The sequence below is a fragment of the Ursus americanus genome, chromosome 7 (genome assembly GCF_024610735.1).
Source record: "Ursus americanus isolate L20-20 chromosome 7, mUrsAme1.1.p, whole genome shotgun sequence".
NCBI lineage: Eukaryota > Metazoa > Chordata > Mammalia > Carnivora > Ursidae > Ursus > Ursus americanus.
The window spans coordinates 53,033,449-53,055,995 of record NC_142133.1 but is presented as its reverse complement, the minus strand read 5'-3'; the positions used below and the strand labels follow the sequence as shown (position 1 = coordinate 53,055,995).

The 22,547-nt window shown below is 36.4% G+C and overlaps 1 protein-coding gene and 1 non-coding gene across 4 annotated transcripts in view; both read left to right on the top strand.

Annotated features, from left to right (window-relative positions):
* The window catches only part of EML4 (EMAP like 4), a 156,630-nt gene that overhangs the window by 45,423 nt on the left and 88,660 nt on the right, over positions 1-22,547 (top strand). For 2 of the 3 annotated variants that reach the window (XM_045809005.2, XM_045809004.2), the window contains exon 2: positions 20,152-20,334. In XM_045809005.2, coding sequence (XP_045664961.1) covers positions 20,152-20,334 — 183 coding nt within the window. Of the gene's footprint in view, positions 1-10,293; positions 10,589-20,151; positions 20,335-22,547 lie in introns of those variants that run through there. The other variant, XM_087863707.1, reaches the window with a different exon arrangement.
* Positions 3,556-3,662, top strand: LOC123799979 (U6 spliceosomal RNA). The gene has a single exon (XR_006781782.2). It is a non-coding gene; the product is annotated as a U6 spliceosomal RNA (small nuclear RNA).

The window sequence follows — 22,547 nt, the reverse complement described above, 5'->3', positions numbered from 1 at the left end:
GTTGGAATTTTTTCCATATTGCATTAAATTTCCAGATCAGTTAGAGTAAAAGTGGTATATTTTCATTGAGTCTTCAATCTGTGAACATAGTATATTTATCTAATTATTTAGGTCTTTAATTTCTCCCAGCAACTTTTACTAGTTTTATGTACAGAGATCTTGAACATTGTTTTATCATTTTTATTACTGGGTTTGTTTTGTTTTAGTGCTCTTGTAAATGATCTTTTAAAGCCATTTTTTTTCTGTTTGTCCCTAGGGTATAGTAATATAGTTGATTTTGTGTGTTGACCTATATCCATCAACCTTGCTTAAGCTCACTGTTCTAATCAGCTGTCTATGTATTTTTGGAATTTTTATATACATAGTCATATTGTCTGTGAATGATAGTTTTCTTTTTAATCTTTATTTCTCTTGTCTTACTGAACTGAGCAGGATTGCAGTATAAAATAGAAGTTGTGAAAGTAGACATCTTTGTTTATTTTGTTCCCTCTCTGAAAAGGAAAGCTTTCAGTATATGAACACTGAATATGATGGTGTAATTTTAAAATTTTTGGTATATGCCTGTTGCACTTACTATGGCTGCATAATCAATTAAAAGCTTAATGGCATAAAGCAACCATTTATTATGATCATGGTTTCTGTGGATTAGGAATTTAGATAGGGCACACCATGGAAGGCTTGTCTCTGCTCTGTGTTGTTTGAAGCCTTGAATGAAAGATGCAAAGGCAGAGGGAAGGAACCATCTGAAGGCTCATTTACTCATATGTCTGATTGTTGATGCTGGCTCTTTGCAGGGAGCCTCCTTTCCTCTCCACCTGAATCCTTCCAGGTGGTCTGCCGTATAGGCTAGTGTGAGTTTCTTCACAGCATGGTGGCTGGTTTCTCCTAAAGTAAGCATTCCCAGAGGCATGGAAAGCCAGGTAGAAGCTGTATTCTTTTTACAGCCTTATCCCAGAAGTCATGAGCATTTCTTTTGCCATACTCTGGTTGGAGTAGTCACAAGCCCCCACCCAGATACAAGAGAAGGGAACACAGGCCCTGCTTTTGGGTGAAAGGAGTATCTGTCAGTCATTGTGAGAAGAATGCATCTATGTTTATTTATGTGTCTAGCTAGCAAGAGTGAGAAATACAGAAAATATGATTTGCCACAATGCATTTTTAAATCAGATTAAGAATGTTCCCTTCTATTTAATGTTTTTGTTTTGATGGATATTAAATTTCATGAAATGCCTTTTCTCTGTTGAATGATTTATTTTCTGTTAATGTGATAAATTTCTTTGATTTCAATAAATTCAACTTGTTTGTGATTTATTATCCTTTTTATATGTTAGTGCTTTTGGTTTGCCTTTTTTCTTTTTCCTTTTTTTTCTTTTCTTATCTTTTTTTTTTTTTTTTTTTGATTTTTGCATCTTCAAAAGCTCTTTGAGAGGACCATGTCTTAACTTACATCACTTTTATATCCTACCATATGCCTGATATAGTATTGGGCATATGGCAGAAGCTTCGAAAAAAATTTTTTCTCTCTCCCAGTACCTTATTCAGCAATATCAAATCCTTTGAATACAACTTACGGCTGATTTTGTTAAAAAATATTCCTTATTGTGGAAATAGAGGTTTTCTGAAAATGTAAATGTATCTGTCCTCGCCTAGAACTCTGACTAATCCCTTATTTTCTCTCTGAAGTATGTTTCTATTCTTTATTGTAGATCTGTGTCATATCTAACAGCTTGAGAACCTTCACTATAGATAAGCAAAGGTTTTGAATAAAAAACTAACATGAAATGCTGGATTCTCTGATTTGGCACTAAATAAAAATTTAAAGTTATCTTCCTTATTTTCTCCTCCTTATTCTCTTTCTGTAGCCATGGAGAAATGGTCATAAAATTAATACACCATTGATTATGGAGAAGACTGTCTCCACCTTATGAATAAAAATTACTGTCAGTGAAACTGATTCCTATCCTTTGAGAAGAGATACCTTAATATTTAATAAATCTTGCTGGATTATTCTTTCAGGTAGTTTATTAATGTGCACTTAACTTCAAAATATATAAAAGTTCTGATGCCAACATTTGATATTACCAGAATTTACAGTTTTTGTTTATTTAATGGATATGAAATCGTATCTTGTGATTTTAAATTGTATTTTTTTAAAAAAAGATTTATTTATTTTGAGAGAGCATGTGCACATGAACGGGGTGGGGGTGGGGTGGGGTGGGCAAGGGCAGAGGGAGAGAGAGAGAACTCCAGTGGAGCCTATGCAGGACTCTGTTTCACAATCCCGAGAGAGATAATGACCCGAGTCAGATCAGGAGTCGGACATTTAACCAACTGAGCCACCCAGGCGCCCCTTAATTTTTATTTTTAATTGCTAGTAAGGTTGACCCATCCTCCCTCATTCCCTACAAACAGAAGTTTGCCTATTCATCATCTTCACATTTTTCTATCAGGTTAACATCTTATTGATATTTATATATTTCTTTTTTTTTTTTTTTAAGATTTTATTTATTTGACAGAGATAGAGACAGCCAGCGAGAGAGGGAACACAAGCAGGGGGAGTGGGAGAGGAAGAAGCAGGCTCATAGCGGAGGAGCCTGATGTGGGGCTCGATCCCAGAACGCCGGGATCACGCCCTGAGCCGAAGGCAGACGCTTAATGACTGCACCACCCAGGCGCCCCGATATTTATATATTTCTGTATGTGTTGCAGTATCTTTTTCCAAGTTGTGCCTTTAAATTTTTTTCCTTTTTCAGGTGGGAAGAACTAAATTTGAATTTGTGTCTTTGGAATTTAACACAGTGCCTGACAAAGTAGTCACTCAGTAAAATGTAGAATGAATAAATATTTTGCAGCAATCTAAAAATTTGTTATTTTTAAAGCAGTGATGCTACCTACTTTTAAAAATAGACTAAAGTATCATATACTTAGAGCTTATTTAACATTTTAATATGTAGTACTTAATCCTATTGTTTGGGTTATATCTATAATTTTATTATTTAGAAGTTATATTTTTGCTTAATGATTTATAGGTTTGCATAGCTCTCCAATTGCATTGCTTTAGAAAAATTCTTGTCAGTATTTTTTTAACATAGCTTGTTCCACAGACCAAACTTTCATTTTTTTCCCCTCCCATTAAAAATTGACCAACTTCCTTTTTGGGTCCCACTACTTTCTTTAAAAATCTATCAGGGCAAGTGTTGTATTATTGTATTTGTTTACATTTCTCTCTCCCCCACTCATCTGTGCTTTTTAGGTTTGGAGACCATCTTATTCAAATGCTATCAACAAATAACAATAATTAGAAGTTCACTAAATGTTAAAAGTGATTATCAAATAAATAATATATATTTTTGTGTTGTTTTGAATATTTCCTGCTAATTCCAGCTTAGTCTTTTTAACTTTCTGATGATGAAATGGAACTGGGTGAATTAGTAATTAGTGAAATAATGTAGCATCTCTTTCTGTTGGCTTTTCAGAGACTGTTTCAGTAAATCTTTACCTCATAGGTACCTGACCCTGCAAATCTTACTGATCATTAAGAATTTAGGCAATGTAGTGCTGTCCTTGACAGCACATACACTAAAATTGGAACAGTACAGAGAAGATTAGCGTGACCCCTGCATAGGGATAACATGCAAATTCATGAAGCATTGCATAAGGAAAGAAAGAAAGAAAGACTTTAGGCAGTCTAGGTTTGGGTTTACCAGGCCTTTATTTTAGAATATTAGTAATGATTTTAGTAATAGCTAAAATTTATATGACTTTTACTATTCTGTTATTTTTAAATGCTTTTTATTGATTTATCTAATTAAATTCTATATGATTTTCTATGTTAGGTGCTCTTAGCCTCATTTTAAAGGTGAAGAAACTGAGGCGTGGAGAAATTAAGAAATTAGACCAGAGTCGTACAGTTAGTAAATGGTGAAGCCAGTTTTTGAATCTGGATAGTCTAAATCCAGTACTATATCTATATCTATATCTATATCTATATCTATATCTATATCTATACATACACACACACACACACACACACACATATATATATATATTTTTAAGATTCATGAACTTTATATTCCAAGAACAATATTGTTAATGAAGACTTAGATGGAGAATATTTTTCTTAAAGCAAGACAGATACTGTATTTTCTTTTTTTTTTCTTTAAAGATTTATTTATTTATTTATTTATTTATTTATTTATTTATTTATTAGAGACAGCCAGTGAGAGAGGGAACACAAGCAGGGGGAGTGGGAGAGGAAGAAGCAGGCTCCTAGTGGAGGAGCCTGATGTGGGGCTCGATCCCAGAACGCCGGGATCACGCCCTGAGCCGAAGGCAGACGCTTAACGACTGCGCCACCCAGGCGCCCCAGATACTGTATTTTCTACCAAGGACTGATGATTTATCAGGAGGGGTTTGGGGGAGGGGGAAGAGGGAGAAAGAAAATGTGAATGAGAGAGTTTAGGACTAAATACATAAAGCATTGAGTTAATCTGAGGAATCAGGGAGGGGAATTGAGTAGGTTTTGTTTTGTTTTATGAGAGATATAGGCATTTTAGCTTATTTATTCATAAAAGGAAAATTCTAGTGAAATAAGATTGTCTGGAGTCCTGGGTTGAGGCCTTGTAGTGCAAAAGTACCCAACCTCTTGATTGAGCTAAATCTCTAAACCTGTGACAGCAATAACAAAAATATTCTTCATTTGGGGCATATCGTGGCAGAGGGGAAGAAAGGGAACAAAGTCAGGGAGAGAGAGACAGAGACAGACAGAGAATCTGAAAGTCCAGCTACAAAAGAGGAAAAAGGGATTTTCAGAGAAAGAAGCAGCCAAAAAAGGAAGAAATATTTAGGGTGGTGAGAGATAACCTGTCTTTTCTGTCATTTCTATCATTTTTAGTCATTGACCAAAATTGTTTCTTCCAGATCCTCATCCCAGCCCCATGAACCTTCTCATTGTGGGGTTTCTGTCTTATAAAGCAACCCCAATACTCTGCATGTCATTAAGGTAAAAGAGTTTTCTCTCTCACCCCTTGTTTTATCCTGTCTTTGCTGCTGATTCTACATTGTGTCGACAATAAATCAGCCAGTATTTGGAGGGTTAGCACTGCTTGTGGTGCTTTACAGGTTTAGAGGAAAATAAAAAAGAAAGAGCTTCTCCCATAGAGGACTTTGCAGTCTAGTTAGGAATTTAGAATGTAACTTTATCAAAAGATAATTAACAATATCCTGTACTATGATGTGTCAGATGGTATAAACTTTCCATACTCAGCTCTAGCTCTTTAACCAGCTCTTTTCAGCAAGTGACCTTTTCTGCTTTATAGATTAAAACTGTTGTAGGTATAGAACAAACATGCCTGCTTTCATCTTCTTCCCTTCTTTCTTAAACAGTGTCCCTTTTTAAGGCTCATTCTTTGGGCCGTATTTTCTTTTTCTTTTTTTTAAGTTTTATTTATTTAAGTGGGGCACACGGCTGGGTCAGTGGGTTAAGCGTCTGACTCTTGATCTCAGCACAGGTCTTGATCTCAGGGTCATGAGTTCGGATCCCACTGTCGCGGAGTCGCGGCGATTGGAAGAAGGAGGAGGCACAGACAGGTTAGCTATGAAAGAAACGAGGGAGCAGGGGACCACCGCAAAGAGTGCAGTCGCCCTGAGCAGCTACAGCCTCACGTATTTATTGGTGATAAACAAAGACAATCAAGGGTAATCAAAGGGAGTCTCGTGGTCTGTAGCATATTCTGGTTGAATGAGCACAGTCCTTCACAGTTAATGATTCTTCAGGAAGTCTTCAGTGAATAGTAGTACATCATGGTGAAGGTGATGAGAGTAAATGATGTAACGTTAAGCAAGTGAAGCCTATTCTTAAACAGGTTTCTACGGACCGCCGGCTATCATCAGGAGCAATCAGGTTTGGGATGGGGCGATGTTCTGCCCTGAGCAAGCCGCCGTTCCCAACTGCTCGTGCTCTGACGTCCATGCTAAATCCAGAGGGGCTCACAAACGTGTTTTCCTATTATATCTTTAGCATAAGCTCTCAGCTGGGGGGCCACTGCACCCCACATTGGGCTCCACTTTAAAAAAAAATAGTAAAATTTTATTTAAGTAATCTCTACACCCCATGTAGGGCTCAAACTCACAACCCTGAGATCAAGAGCCTTGTGCTCTTCTGACTGAGCCAGCTGGGTGCCCCAGGCTGTGTTTTCTATTTTAGCCCTTCACATCTTCTCTAACACTGGAGTTTTGCTGTACGCCCTTTCATATTACTACAGATCACTCTGTTGTTGATTCCTTCTCTAAATCCTGAAAATATACTGCTCTAATACCTTGAACAAAAACCCCCTCATCAACCTTGCACAACACAGTCCCCATCCCTCATCGATTCGTTCCTCCCTTTCATCTACCAAATTCCTTAAAAGATTTACCTCCTAGTCACAGTTCAGTGCATCACAGTATTCCTTCTGTCTCCATCACTCCACTGAAACTTCTCTGCTTAAAATCTCCCTAATAATTACCAAATCCAGTGGACTATTTTCAGCCCTTGTCTTTTGATGTCTTTGCAGTCTTTGACATTATGTCCCTTCCTGAATCTGTGACTACCTTTTTTTTTTTCATTTTTTAAAAATTTACATTCAGTTAGTTAACATTTAATGTATTATTGCTTTCTGAGGTAGAGGTCAGTGATTCATCAGTCTTATACCCAGTGCTCATTATATCACGTGCCCTCCTTAATGCCTGTCACCCAGTTACCCCATCCCTCCACTACCCTAGCCTCCAGCAATCCTCAGTTTGTTTCCTGTGATTGAGAGTCTCTTATGGTTTGTCTCCCTCTCTGATTTTGTCTTGTTTTATTTTTTCCTCTCTTCCCCTATGATCCTCTGCTTTGTTTCTTAAATTCCACATATGAGTGAGATGATATGATAATTGTCTTTCTCTGATTGACTCATTTCGCTTAGCATAATACCCTCTAGGTCCATCCACGTCTTTGCCAGTGGCAGGATTTCATATTTTTTTTTTGATGGCTGAGTAGTATTCCGTTGTATATGTATATGGCTGCCTTTATCCATTCATCTGTCGGTGGACATCTGGGTTTTTTCCATAGTTTGGCTATTGTGGACACTGCTGCTATAAACATTGGGATGCAGGTGCCCCTTCAGATCACTACATATGTATCTTTGGGTTAAATACCCAGTTGTGCGATTGCTGGGTCATGGGGTAGCTCTATTTTCAACTTTTTGAGGAACCTCCGTACTGTTTTCCAGAGTGGCTGCACCAGCTTGCATTCCCACCAACAGTGTAATAAGAGAGTTCCCCTGTCTCCGCATCCTGACCAAGGTCTCTTGTTTCCTGACTTGTTAATTTTAGCCATTCTGACTGGTGTGAGGTGATATCTCATTGTGGTTTTGGTTTGTATTTCTCTGATTCCGAGTGGTGTTGAGCATTTTTTCATGTGTCTGTTGGCCATTTGTATGTCTTTGGAGAAATGTCTGTTCATGTATGGCTACCTTCCTGACAGTTTTTATCCTGTATTCTCTGCAGGTTCCTTTTTTTCTGGCTACGCTTAAAATACCGTGGCCCTATTTTCTTATCACTCCAAATCTCAATCCTTATAACTCCAGCTAACAATTATATTCTAATACAGTTCCCAAATGTATACCTCATAGTTTAGGCCTCTTGTTTTTTTTTTTTTTTTTTTTTTAAAGGATTTATTTATTTATTTTAGAGAGAAAGAGAGTGAAAGCATGAGCAGAGGGAGGGGCATAGGAAGGGAGAGAGAATCTTCAGACTCCCTGCTGAGTGTGGAGCCCATGCAGTGCTTGATCCCAGGACTCTTGAGATCATGACCTAAGCCAAAATCAGGAGTTAGTCGCTTATGGACTGAGCCACCCAGGCACCCCTTTAGGCCTCTGTCTTAAGACCAGGACCTAGTTATACTTTTGTTACAGTGACCTCAAACTCATAGTCTAAAGTCAAACCTCCAAAACCTACTCATCATTCTACTTGCTCATTCCCCTTGTTTCTTTTTCTTTAATCCGTATCTCAGTGTTACCTTAAACATTTACTTGGTTGTCCTGTTAGAAACATAGGGATCATCCTATTTTTATTTTATTTTTAAAAAGATTTTTATTTATTTATTTGAGAGAGTGAGCAGGGTGAGGGGCGAGAGAGAATCCCAAGCAGACTCTGTGCTGAGCGTGGAGCCCAACAGGGGGCTTGATCCCAGAACCCTGGAATCATGACCTGAGCCTAAATCAAGAGTTAGACACTCAACCGACTGAACCACCCAGGCACCCCAGGATCATCCTATTTTTAATCCTCTCATCTAATCAGTGACCATATTCCATCAATTCTGTGTCTTGAGTAGCATCTCTTAAATCTATCCTTTCATTTCTAATTTCTAGTGGGAAAGTTTCTGGTTGTAAAATTTTTACTTGCCTCAGTATCTTGAAAATTTTTTGTATATAGTGGTACTCAAATACTTGAATGAATGAATGGGGTGTTGGAAAAGATACTTGACTGTAATAGTAAAGAGAGAAGGTGATTCTTGAGCATAGAAACTAAGCGGAGATTAGGAGCCACATTTTTTCTGGCCTCAAATCAGATTTTGATTTGAGAAGAAAGGAATGTCCAAGGTATATAATCTACAAATTAGTAGTAATGTGCAAGTGGGGGGTGGTGAAAAGAAGCCCCATATCCTGTGATGTATAAGAGGAGCCTTTTTGTTTTGTATTAGTTAGAAAGCACTTGGTTACAGAACTTCTTACAACTTCTCTAATCTTAGGAGGCTGTGAACTATCATTTAATCGTGCTACATGGATTGTAAAGAAGAGTAGTTGATACCTCAATTATAAAACTGAAGTCTTATATTTGTCTGGAGATTGAAGAAAAATGTAATAACATACATTCTGCCACAGAGCCTCTCAGCTGTCAGTAGCAAGAATTTGAACTCCTTTCTGGTTTGTGCCAAGCGTACCACCTTTCTTTTGTGTCGTTTTATTTCCCATTCTGTCTGCTTTTATTTTACCGATGTGATCTCTCCTAAATGTCCTTTGTTTCAAACACATTGCACACTCCCTGGGTCATTTAACCCCTATTAATCTTTCAGGCTGCTCCTATACTTTGATGAATCTGTATTAATTGAAAAAGAAGTACTTTCCCAAGTCTCACTTGAGGAAACACTCCTTTGATGGTTCCCACTTTGTTCCATAAAGGCTTTTGAAAATGTCAAATATGGATTATTTTGCTTGGTTTTTCCATCTCTTATAAAGCTTTTCTATTTATCCTTGACTCAGTCTTTGTAGCACAGCTCTTGATGTTCAGTTTGGTTTAGGCTTCATCCATTTCACAGTATTTTTTTGTCTGTGTTTATACCAGTCATGTTGTTTCTGTTTTACTTTGGGTTGATTTAAATTTCCTTTTCTCATAAATATATAGCTTAAAACCAACAAATTGAAGAGGTAAACCTCCAATAGCTTAGTTTGGACACTTACCTTCATGAATTTGTTCTTTGATTAGCTGTATAAGTAATTATCAAAAGAATAAATACATATTGCATTCATTAACTTTCCCTTGGTTTTACATGGTCTTGTAAGACAGAGTAAAGATATTTATAATTTGAATTCCCTTGTACATTTATATTACTGTAAGCATGAGCAGTTTAAAATTGAAATATCCATCCAGTTGATTGTTTACTATAGGTTACTTATTAGTGCAATTGTACTGTTCTGCAGTAATTTGGAAAATTAGTGAATTAAGAAAAATGTTCTCATTGTTAATTCATCTTAAGTAAAATGGTTGTAATGAATCAGCCATGTTTTAACACTAAAGTTTCAAAACTCATTGAAAAGTGATAATTTTAATTTCTTTACAGTTCAAGTGGATTTTATTCAAAACAAAAAGGAAAAAGGAAATGTGACTTGCCACTTTGCACACACATTGTTTATTTCCTGGTAGAGAAAATACTCACTTTGGGGGCTTTAACTCTGTTATTTATAGAAACTCTTTAGTAAGTTTTGTGTTGCAGTTTCAGAAGGCAAAAACTGAGTTTTGTATTTGAAGCAGTTGTATCTTCAATTAAAAGAAGATAAGAAAAATAGTTATCTGAGGACAACGAAATTATTGTAGTGAATATACATGTAGTGTATTAATTCATGTGTTTCTGCCTGTGCCTGGAGTTTAACCACTCCCCAAAGCAGCCCAAGTTTTTTGTCTGTATCTTTACCCCCTTTTGGCTGCATGCTCTGTTTGCTGTCTCTCCTTCAGTGTCTTTGTCTCTCTTTATAAAGAAGTAGAAAACTTTTCTTTACTTCACTTCAGAGAGCAAAGGGGCAGGAGAAGAGCTATCTTAAGTTTTTACTTGCGCCAACATAGAAGTGCTTTGTGGTAGGCCATCTGGACCGGGAGGATTTCCTCAGAATGTAAAGTATGTCGTGAGATTTAGAGAGCTGGGATTTGCTCTGGAACTATCTGGGAAGGCAGCAGGAAACGTAGACAGAGCTGGTTTATATGCTTTTAACATAGCGGGCAAAAATGGAAGACAGCTTGCCTGGTCTCGCTTCAGTGTATGTTTCCTCCACACTTAGGAACTTCTGCACTGGTAATGTATCTTTGCTTTCCTGGGAATTCAGACCTGTCTCATAGACTTTACTCATGACAAAAGAAGTCTGAGGACTTAGGAATGAATCTAGATCAGTTCTCTTTTTTTACCCCTCCTCTCTTTAAATACATGTGTCAATAGTGGCATAAATATTTGCCTGCGTACCTTCATGAAGTATTAAAGACTGAACCCACTGTATAAAAATATAATCCTATTTTGAGGGCAGAGTGGGTTTTGCTCAACTGTTCTTTCCCTGCCCCCTGAAAAAGATGGCCATTATATTTTTCTTGAGGGGAAAAAATTAAAACAGCAGCTTTTAATGGAAAATAATACAAAAATGCCTCTCTAAAATAATAGCAAATCATAAATTATGTAATTAAGCTTGACGTTTGCTTCTATGAAGTCTAACCAAAAAATTTCATCAGAAGCAGAATTATCTGTTTTTAATTCTTCTGTGTTAAATTAAGTAAGAGTTTGGGGGGGGGAAGCCATTTTAATTGTGAGCGAATCCTGGTGATATAGTGAAGTAAAGTCCTTCATTGGGACCAGCCACCACGCTCAAGGTACTGCAGCAAAAATGTTTTTCATTTTTTTAGTTAACACAGTTTCTCTTTTAATTTATGCTAGGTGAATTTTTAGTAATTTTATTACAATGAAAAAATGAAATTTTTTACATTGAAAAAAACGCAATTTTAAAAATGGAAAATAAGTCAACAACATTGTGTTATTTCATTGAAGGCAGAAATCTTATTTTCATATAATCATATTGTTAACTGGAAGTAATATTGTCATTTACTAACAAAATAAAACAGTCAAGCTTTTAACAGTTGAAATGCCTTATTTAATTAAAAGTTGTTGGAGAGAAAACTGTGATTTTTGGAAGTAGATTATGATAAATAGGAAAACTTGTTTCATGCATAAATATATCTTCCTAATTGCTGCTGTGTTTTTCTGAATTTTTTTAAAATTTATTTCCACAAATAAATTTTAGCTGTTGTAGAATCCATAATGCATGACTTCTTGATTATAGTCCTTAAATATTACTGTCTTTATTCAGTAATATTTGAAGACAACCAAATCCAATTTAGAACAAAACAAAAAATCATTTAAATTGTTAAATCCCTTCTGATATGAATTTACTAATGTGGCAAGTCATTTGTAATTGTGTTTTGTGTTTTGAAGAAATAATGTTTAAAGACCAGGTCTTCTTTCAAATGTATTGATTTTTGTGTCTTTTATTAGCCTGAGAATATTCTTTTTGAATATCACTATATTTATTTTTATACTGTTACAGAAATATTTTCATTCACTATGCATAAAAATCTACAAATTAACCAAATGCGCATTTAAAATTTACTAAATAGGTTTACATCACAGCTTAAATTAGATTTGTTTTTTTTAACTGAGAAAATAATTTAAATTTTATTTACACGGAATTTTGTGTGTATCTGCAGAAAATTCATCTAAAAGAGTATAAGGTAGAAAAATCCTCATAAATCCTGCTTTTCAGAGGTATACCTGTAGTCTCTATTTCTGTATGTACATGTATACCTATGGATATACAGTTCTACACAGAATGTACTATAATTGTTTGCTTTGCAGATTTTTTTCTCTTCATACTGTGTTGTCACTCTTATTAAACTTGTTTGTGGTTACAAATATACATCATCCTTTTTTTTTTTTTTTAAAGATTTTATTTATTTATTTGACAGAGCTACAGAGCACAAGCAGGGGGAATAGTAGAGGGAGAGGGAGAAGCAGGCTCCCCGCTGAGCAGGGACCCCGATGCAGGGGCTCGATCCCAGGATCCTGATGAGATCATGACCTGAGCCGAAGGCAGACACTTAACCATCTGAACCAGCCAGGCGCCCCTATACATCGTCCTTTTTAAGAGCTATATAGTATACCATAGTGCAACCATTTATTTAAACAAAGTTGCCTATTGATAGTCCTTTAAGCTAGTGCCAAATGTTTTTAAGTTGTAAACAGTGCATGGTATTGTTACTGTTTTCTCATGTTTCTTTATTCTTACTAGCTCCTCTCATCTACTCTGCATTATCTTTCTACCCAACAAGGCCTGCCAATGTCTTAACATAAGTGCTTTAGCAAGGAAGATCAGAGTTTTGTTCTTTGGATGGTATTGTGTATTGAATAATACACTTTTCTGAAATGGGCTATTTTCTCCCCAGAGATTTATGGGTAACAGCTAAGTACCATTAGCTCTCAAAACTGTCATAAAAACCATCTGGTTTAGTTGTTTTTAGGACATAAAACCTCAGTTTGGAAGTATATCTCTACTTTTCATCTGTTTTAGAATTTAATTTGCGAAGATTGGTTTCGTTGTTCTCCAAAAAATAAAGTGAGGAAATCAACTATGATTTACTCATCCCCAAAGTTCTTTTCAGAAGAGAAAAACCACTTGACTCCCCCCACCTCCTCCAGAGTGTAACACAATATGTGTTTTAATTGTTTTATGACACAGATGTTATATTACCTGTGGATTCCTCCCTGTACTATCCCTTGCCCTATATCACCAGAAGTAACTATTGTCATAAACTTTGTGTATATTATTCTTACTTTATAGTTTTATTCTAAGTAATATATTATTTACTTTTATGTTTTTTGAACTTGATTAAGTTCATCTGACTTGCTTTTTATACTTACCAGTATATTCCTCAGATTCATACATAATGTTGCATGTAGCCATAATTTACCACTCTAATGTTCTGTTGAATGTTTGTATCACAGTTTATTTACCCATTTTACAGTTGTTGAACATTTAGGTTTTTCCCAGTTTGTTTCTATTTTGAACTATGTTGTAAACATTCTTAAACAAGTCTCTTGGTGTATGTGTGCAAGAGCAGAGATTGGGAATGCCAGCAGACAACCTGTTTTGTAAATAAAGTTTCATTGGAACATAGCCATACCCAGTCATTTACATATTTATCTATAGGTGTTTTTGTATTACAAAGGCAGATCGGAGTAGTTGCTGCAGAGGCTGTGTGGTCTGCAAAGCCTAAAATGTTTACTATCTAGCTCTTTAACAGAAAACATTTGCTAGCCCTGCTGTAGGGTATGGTATAGAGAGAGAGGAGTGGAATTGCTGGGTCATAAGGTGAGTGCATCTTTAGTTTTACCAGATGATTCCATAGTTGGATTTTTTCCCCCAAAGTCATTGAAACAGTGTACCTCCTACCCATTATGTATGAGAGTTCTTGGGAACACTTGATAGTGTCACGCTTTCAAAGTTTTGCCAGTTTGGTGAGTATAGAAAAGTATTTAATATGGTTTTAATTTTCGTGGTGATTGAGCCTCATTTCATATGTTCATTGGCCATTTGTTCCTTTTCCTTTGAGATGCTTAGTCAAGGTCTTTACTGGAGGAATTTATGTCAAGGTTTTTCTGTAGGATTATATGTCTTACCAATTTGTAGGAATTCTTTATTCAGAATACTAATCTTTTACCAGTTATAGATGTTAAAACTATCTTCTCCCAGTTTTTAAATTGCTTTTTCTCTTTATTGTGTCTTTTAGTAAACATACAGTCTGAATTCTAATGTAGATAAGTACCAATCTTTTATGGGTAATCCTTTCTGTGTCTCATTTAGGATCCTCCCCTCTACTTCCAGGGTATGAAGATACTCTCTCTTACTTTCTGTAGGTTTTATAATTTTGCCCTGAATTCTTTAATCTACTTGGATTTGATTTTTGTGTGTGGTGGAGATAGAGACTTCAAAATGTACTTATTTTAATGAATTTTAAATTTTAATTTGGGAAGTTTAGCATTTCTTCACATATTTTTTTCAGCTAGAATCCTTTTCTCACTCTTCTTCTGGGCCTCCAATGACACAAATATTAGGCCTGAGACTGCCTTGTTTATTCCTCTGTTTAGATTGTATAAATCATATATGTAATGTATGTACATATAGATATGTAGTATACATATCTAGTAAAATTTTTTAAATAATAGAAGTCCTAATTTCAGAGATTATTTTCTCATTTTATAAACAGTTCAAAAAGCTTGGTTATCCAAGATTCCATAATGTAAGAAATTAGATTGGGAAGTATTGCTACAGACAGGCATAGTTAATCCTAACTGCAAAGAGGGGAGCAGAAAAGGTAGCAGGAAAGATTAGAAATTTGAAAATGTAATACTTTGAATTATTTAATTAGAAATATAGTAGTCTCTAGGGCATCACTCTATCACAGTGCTTGCAGCACAAAGTAATTAATATTTTCAATGAAGACCGAGTCATCTAGAAGTGGCTAAATTATAATTGTATGCCCTTGTTAGAAAAGCAAGAAAGTATTTTAGAAAGATTTACACAAAATCATTGGCACTGAAAAGGTGCTAGAATATATAGGCATGTCTTATTCTGATGTGATGCTGGAATGCCAACTTTTGGGTATTTAGAATAAAATATACTTATCTCTGCAAAGGTCAGATATTTCTTAACTCAAGCCAAATTAGCTGATTCATTATAGTAGAAGCATTATGAACAGCTGTCATTGTAGTTTTAAACTATAGTATTGAAGTTTACCAGTTACATATAACTTTGCTTACACCTCTAATAAAAGAGACTTATGCCAATAAATACAGTAGACTGATGGACCTCCTCTCCCTCTCTCTCCATTCACCTCCCTCAACCCCTGGCCCCACAGTGAGTTTAACAACCCTTGAGAATTCATTTGTAGTTCATATTTAAGCTTTCAAGGCCAGAAACTATTTTGAGAAGGAGCAAAGACATGAGAGAATACTGTGGTATAAGGGAAAAGGAGCTAATATACTTGGATTAGGAAAAGGAGTGTAAACTGTGCTGGGCATGAAGCCTGCTTAAGATTCTCTTCCTCTCCCTCTGTTCTCCCCTTTCTCTACCGTCTCTCCCCCACCCCTTTTTCTCTAAAAAAAAAAAAAAAAAAAATCTCTCAGAAATAAGGCAATCACTAGTTTGATGTATATCCTTCTAGACTTCTTTCTATGTGTATATACGTATTTAAATAGAAAGCTTTCTTTTTAAAGAAGTATGTTGGTGCATGTATGTATTTTAATAAATTTTTCAGTATGTATTGTTTTGCCATTTCGTCATTCAATTTAAGTTCTCTTGTAGATCTTTCAAATTTTTAGTTTATATACCTATCTCATTGTTTTTAATTTTCTGCTATGTGAATGTATCATAGCTTACTAACCATATCCATGGACTTTAGGTCATTTCCAATTTTGTGGCAGTAGTAAACAGTGTAAAAAACATCACTGTACAAGATAGAAACGTATCGAACCCTCACTGTATGGCAGTACCGTGCGTTATTTTATCTAACAACCTCAAGCCTAAGATAAGTACTAATTCGCATGAAGAAATTACACGTGAGGAAACCAGTCATAGAGCTGGGAAGTAGCAAACAGATTTACTCAAGCCATGTAACACCAGAGTTCATGCACTATTCTTCTGTAGCTTTTGTTGGATTCCCAAAGAGATTTCTTGCCCCTGAAAAGGTGAAGAGCCAAGATTTTAGACAGGAAGGGGTTATAGAATTTTGGAGCTATAAGGAACTGTGGGGATCAACTGCTGTGTTCCTTTGTGTCTTCACCGCTGCTGGCCCCGTAATAGATCATCCAAAGGGGGAGAGTTGAGAGTGCAAGAAGCAGCATTGTGATAGTGTTGGTACTAATAAAGCGGACATACTTGTCTTGGACAAATTGAGACACACAGACACCTTAACCCTATCCTAGGCCACCATCACCTTTCACATTTACTATAATAGCCTGCTTCCTGGTCTTACATTTACTCTTACTCTATTCCAGCCCATTCTTCACACAGAAACGAAAATGACTTTTTCAAAACAAAAACCTGATTATGTCACTTAGTAGTTTAAACCCCTTTAGTAGCTTTGTGGAAAAAAATGTATTTATTTGGTCCTCCTGTGATTATTAAAGAATGCAGCGTGAAATAGAGTAAATTGTGAGTCAAGAGTCCTGTGTTTGAGTCTCAGGTATCAACACTATGGTTTGGTGACCTTGGGCGAGCTATTTAACTTCTCGAGCTTTTTCCTCAAATATAAAATATAGATAGTATGAGGAGGGGGATATGGTAATAAATATGAAAGGTATAATATAAATGCAGGACATCGTTAATAGTTAACCTTGTGTTTGTTATGCCCTTTGAAAAATTGTCCTTGTGTCTTATCACAGTATCTAGCAGGTCATACAGGATTTTTACAAGCTAAACCACCTTTCATGTAACTATCCAAGTTTCACGTAATAAAGACCTCAGTCATTGGAGCACCTGGGTGGCTCACTTGGCTAAGCCTCTGGCTCTTGGTTTCATCACACGTCATGATCTCTGGATCAGGAGATCGAGCCCTGCATCAGGCTCCATGCTCAGCAGGGAGTCTGCTTCCTCTCTTCTTCTGCCCCCTCCACCTTTCCCCTGCTTGTGCTCACTCTCTCTCTCTCTGAAATAAATAAATCTTTTTTAAAAATTTAAAAAGTAAAAAATAAGTTTAGAAAAGTTAAGTGACTGTAAAAGCCAGTTACCATGCCAGTAGTAAAACTCAGGACTGTAATCTTTTTTTTTTTTTTTTTTAAGATTTTATTTGACAGAAAGAGACAGCAAAAGAGGGAATACAAGCAGGGGGAGTGGGAGAGGGAGAAGTAGGCTCCCTGCTGAGCTGGGAGTCTGATGCGCGAATCCATCCCAGGACCCCGGGATCATGACCTGAGCCGAAGGCAGATGCTTAACGACTGAGCCACCCAGGCACCCCAGGACTATAATCTTGACATTATAGTCTGATAATCTTTGCATCAGGCTCTGTTACCTTCCCAAAATAATTAAGAAGATCATGTGTTGGTAAAAATCACGTAAATATTTTACCTGTGATTATAATTTATATTTTTTAAGATTTTATTTATTTGAGAGCAAGAGAGAGCACAAGCAAGGCGGAGGGGCAAAGGGAGAGGGAGAAGCAGACTCCCCGCTGAGCAAGGATCCCAGTGCAAGGCTTGATCCCAGAACCCCGAGATCATGACCCCGGCTAAAGGCAGACGCCCAACTAGCTAAGCCACCCAGACTCCCCTCTGACTGTAATTTAAATATATAACTCATCCTTCAGAAATTGAAAATAGTATAGAATAGCATGTCCATATAATTTACTGACTTCTGTAGGTCATAGGAAATGGCTTGCAAAAAGGGAATTTATCAGGTTACATAATTAGCTAGGTGGAATATTAGAGCATCTCTGAGAATTGAAGGTCCAGGACTTCAGAGACTAAAACTGGATCTCAGGGCAGTCAGAACTCTCTGTCACTAATGGCTCTGGGTCTTTGTCCTTATAGTTAGCAAAGAAGGATGGGCTACCGTTTCCTCTCTGGGAAACTTGGAGGATTCCATTTGGTCTTCCCCCATATCTCACAACCACTCCTGTAGGTAGTATCAGATTAAGCCATATGAAATTGCTAATAGTTAATCATATTTTTTACCAAGTAAAAAGGCCATTTCCTGTGGTTCAACCTGTGTAGCATAAGTAGAGGGGATAACGAGGCATCATTGATTGATGGCTCTAATGGGACTTAAGAAAATGGTGGAGTTCCACAAAAGAGGAGAGCTGCTGTTCTTCCCACCAGAAGAAGGAAAATAGGAAAGCATTCTGGGCAGACAGAAATAATAGTGACATAGGGATGCCTGGATGGCTCAGTTGGTTAAGCGTCTGACTCTTGGTTTTGTTTCAGGTCATGACCTCGAGGTCATGAGATTGAGCCCCGCGTGAAGTTCCACACTCAGCATGGAGTCAGCTTGGGATTCTCCCTCTCCCTTTGCCCCCCCCCCCGCTACACCCCTCCACACACTCCTCCCCCCAAATAAATAAATTAAAAAATAATAATAATACTGAGACAATACAACACACTTACAAAGAGTATGGCTCAGCTAGAGTTTAGCTGGACTACTGTGGAAATGAGAAAGACCTCAAATATTAGTTAGAAATGGAGTTATTCTTATTACTCCTTTTCTTAAGCATCTGAGAGTTTGACAGAACTGCCTTTTATGTAAAAAATGCACCCAAAGCCCTCAAATTATAACTTTTGTACTCTTCTGTTGTATCTTAACGTTTATTGGATGTCAGACATGTCCGAAGCACCTTCCTCATAACCTGTTTAAAGGTGAAGAAATTGAGATTCAAAGAAGTAAAATAATTTGCCTAAGATTATACAACTAATTGTTGTTAAAGTCTAAATTGAAGATAATTTTCCTTCCATACCAGTACTTCTCAAAGATTCCATGAAACACCTCTAAAGGCAGAAGAGAGTACATATGTATGCCTAAGAGGTCTGTAGGCATGTATGATCTTAAGTGTGAATATTGTTTACTGCTCCATAGTAAATGATGATAGCTTTGCTTTTTAAATGCTGAAGGTTTTTTTTTCCTCTTTCAACTCTGAGTTAAATTGTCTTTTTAAGAAGATATTATCTCTATGACAAAAATGGCACATTATACCTTATTATGTGAATGACTGATCCAGTTTATATCACTCTGGTCCAAACCATTCTTCTGTAAGAATTTGAATTCCCCTCTGAATTTTCCTGCTTATAGTGAATTAGCCAACAACAATTGAAGTTTCTATACTTTGGGGTTCTGACTGACCCAACAAACAGTATGTTCTGAAGTTACATAGCTTTGGAAGTGGTTTGTGATTGCTTTGTTGTAGCTAAACTTTATTTAGTCTTTTTGTTGTTGCTATATACCTAAGGCAAATAAATATTAGCTATGTTCTCTACAGAAGGCACACTTTTTTTTTTTTTTCAAGAGGTTGGGACATCAGTGGGTACGATAGAACAGCAAGAATATATAGCAGTATTTTGTGGCATTTTGGGAGTATTATCAGTAAAGACTGAAATAGTGCTTTCTGATCATTGAGGCTGAAGGTGAGTGGTTCCTGATCTGATACATAAAACTGAAGTGATTGGTACTCCTTTTTTATTTTTATAGAGAAGTAGGATAATGATGCGGTGATTAAAAAGCATGTTTTGGTAGGGTGCCTGGGTGGCTCAGTCCGTTGAGCATCTGACTCAGGTCATGAGATCCAGCCCTGAGTCTGGCTCCACGCTCAGCAGGGAGTCTGCTTGAAGATTCTCTCCTTTTGCCCAGCCCCCCCCCCCTTGCTGGCACATGTGCACACACTCTCTCTCTCTCAAATAAATAAATCTTAAAAAAAAAAAAAAAAAAAGATGATCTAGATGGTTTACTGTCTTGCAAGTTTCCAGAAGTCTCCAAAGTGATATATTTAGAGAATGTTTCAATGAAAAAACCAGTTAAGGTGATAGTATAATAATAGGGAAAATTGGATCATGGGGAAAATCTTCATAATTTTAATTGTGTGTCAGGTATATTAACTTTTATTATTTTTAATTCATTTGAATAGCTATGAAAATATTTACAGAAGTTAATCTGTATAAAAATGGTGGGCTTTTCCCCTCAATTTTTATCATCTTTTAAAAGACTTACCGAAATCTTATTTGTTGTGAAATTCTTAAACAGTTCACTTGAAGAAATCTCTATTTTCTTCATTTTATAGATGATAGTATTTCTGCTGCAAGTACATCTGACGTTCAAGATCGCCTCTCAGCTCTTGAGTTACGAGTTCAGCAGCAAGAAGATGAAATCACTGTGCTAAAGGCAGCTTTGGCTGATGTTTTGAGGCGTCTTGCAATCTCTGAAGATCATGTAGCCTCAGTGAAAAAATCAGTTCCAAGTAAAGGTAATTGTTTATTAAAGTAGGAAGAGTCTTGCTTTTTGCAACACTTTCTTTGCAGTAATATATAAAACTTGTGTATTTTATCAGTGACATTGAAATTGGGAGTGTAAACTGTATTTCTCTTTTGGATTAACTCTGACTATAGTTTTTCATTTCCTTTTTTTTATTACCAAGAATTTTTGAAAGTTTACTATTTATTATTTTAAATGGGAATTTTTTTGGTAATACCACTGATTGTACTTACAGGCTTTCATAGTATTTGTGTGAATTTATAGTTCCTGAGGGCAGGAACTGAATCTTCTTTTTGTATCTTGAACATAGGAGGTAGACACTCATATGTACTTTTTTGGTCAGTCAGAAGTTATAAAAATCATCATCATTTAAATAGCCTTATTCCAAGCCTTCTGTGGTCATTAGTGAGCAGAATCCTGAAGAATTTAAGCTCTGAGACTCATTACCAACCCCAGTACACTGTTAATTTTAACTTCTAGATATTGAGGGTTTTCACAGGTTGAGAGAAAGTCATTAGGATGCTGTTATTCTGAGTTTGGAGCAGATATCCTATGGCCTTTCCCTTCCTCCAACCACCTAGAAAGAATTTTAAATTCTTTCATGTTAATCAAGCAATTGATTCAGTTATTTCATATATCCTCCTGATTTTTTTCAGAGAGTAGGTGGACATCAGCATAATTATCCCCCATTTTGACAGTGGGAAAAGTGAGGCTATTTATGAATTCTGTTACTGAATGCTGAGTTTGCAGTATATATGGTATGGAGATAGACGCATATAGATAGCTGAATTGCAGGTCTAGTGTTCACACTAGTCTTGGCTAGCAGTAAGAATTTGGGAATATTCAGCTTATGGATAAGAGTTGAAGCCATAGATAGAGAATGTAAAATGAGAACAAGGCTCCCAATTGTGTTGGAAGCTCTAGTATTTCAGCAAAGAAAGAGTGATTCATGTTGCCAGATACTACAAAGAAGTTGAATAAAACAAAGACTGAGAGGTGACCATTGGATTTGGCAATTACGAGATTACTAAAAACCTCCACAAGCATTTGTAGTGGAGTGATAGGATTGCAAATCAAATTACAGTATTTTGAGAATTGTGGAACTGGGAGTAGCAACTGTAGCCACACTTTCAAAAAATTTGCTTGGGAGGGGAAGACGGTAGTAGCTAGAGAAAGATGCTAAATTGAAGGTCAGCTTTAATTTTTATTTTTTAAGATGTTGTAGACTCAAGCCCAAATATATGTTGACAAAAAGGCAGAAGAGAGGAAGATGCTATTAGTGGGAGTGTCAGTGAGGGGTAGTAATTGATGAGGCAAGTTTCCTGAGAGTTTGAGCAAGGATTGTAGAGCAGCAGGTAAGAAACTGTTGGCCTTAGAAGACTACTACTTCTGAGATAGACTGGAAGGAGATAAAACTGAACGGGGCTACTAAATATTCACGGTTGTTAGGGGTGGAACTTTTCATTCCTTACCACTTTTCCTCAGGAGACAGTGATGCTCTTTTAGAAGGTAAAACTGTACCTGGGTGGTGAAAAGGTGAGTTGGAATGATGAGAGAATGGAAGATCATAGACATATGAAAAAGTTGCTGAGTCACCTTGAAAGCGTTGAGGTGGTTCATTCTGCCTGGCTTTGTGGTTCCCATTCTTTTTCTTTCTTTCTTTGTTTCTTTAACTTATTTTTAATTTTTATTATTGAAGTATATAGTTGACATAAATGTTATTAGTTTCAGGTGTACAATATCATGATTCAACAATTCTGTTTATACTCAGTGCTCACAATGATAAGTGTTGTCACTATCTGTCACCATCCATTATTAGTAACTATATTCCCTGTGGTATACTTTCAGTGAATGAGTGGATAAAGAGGATGTGGTATACATATACAACATGATTCCCATTCTTAGACCTCCCACCCTCAAAGACACTAGGCCTAGGTAGTTAATAGAGGAGAGTTAGAGAGGTGGCTGGATTGATCTTCTCCATTAGTGGTTAGTAATATAAATAATGTCAGTGACAAGGGATAAGTTTGGCAAAAGACTTACTAGAAACCACTTTGGCTAATAATGTTATATTGCAATCTTTAAGTTTTTTTGAGAACCAACTTTGAGGGCTGCCAGGACCAAGCCAGGCAAAACTTTATTTGGTTATAAATTGATTTTAAGAAAGGATTCTGGAGTTGTTGGAGTAGAATGAGGAGCCAGATC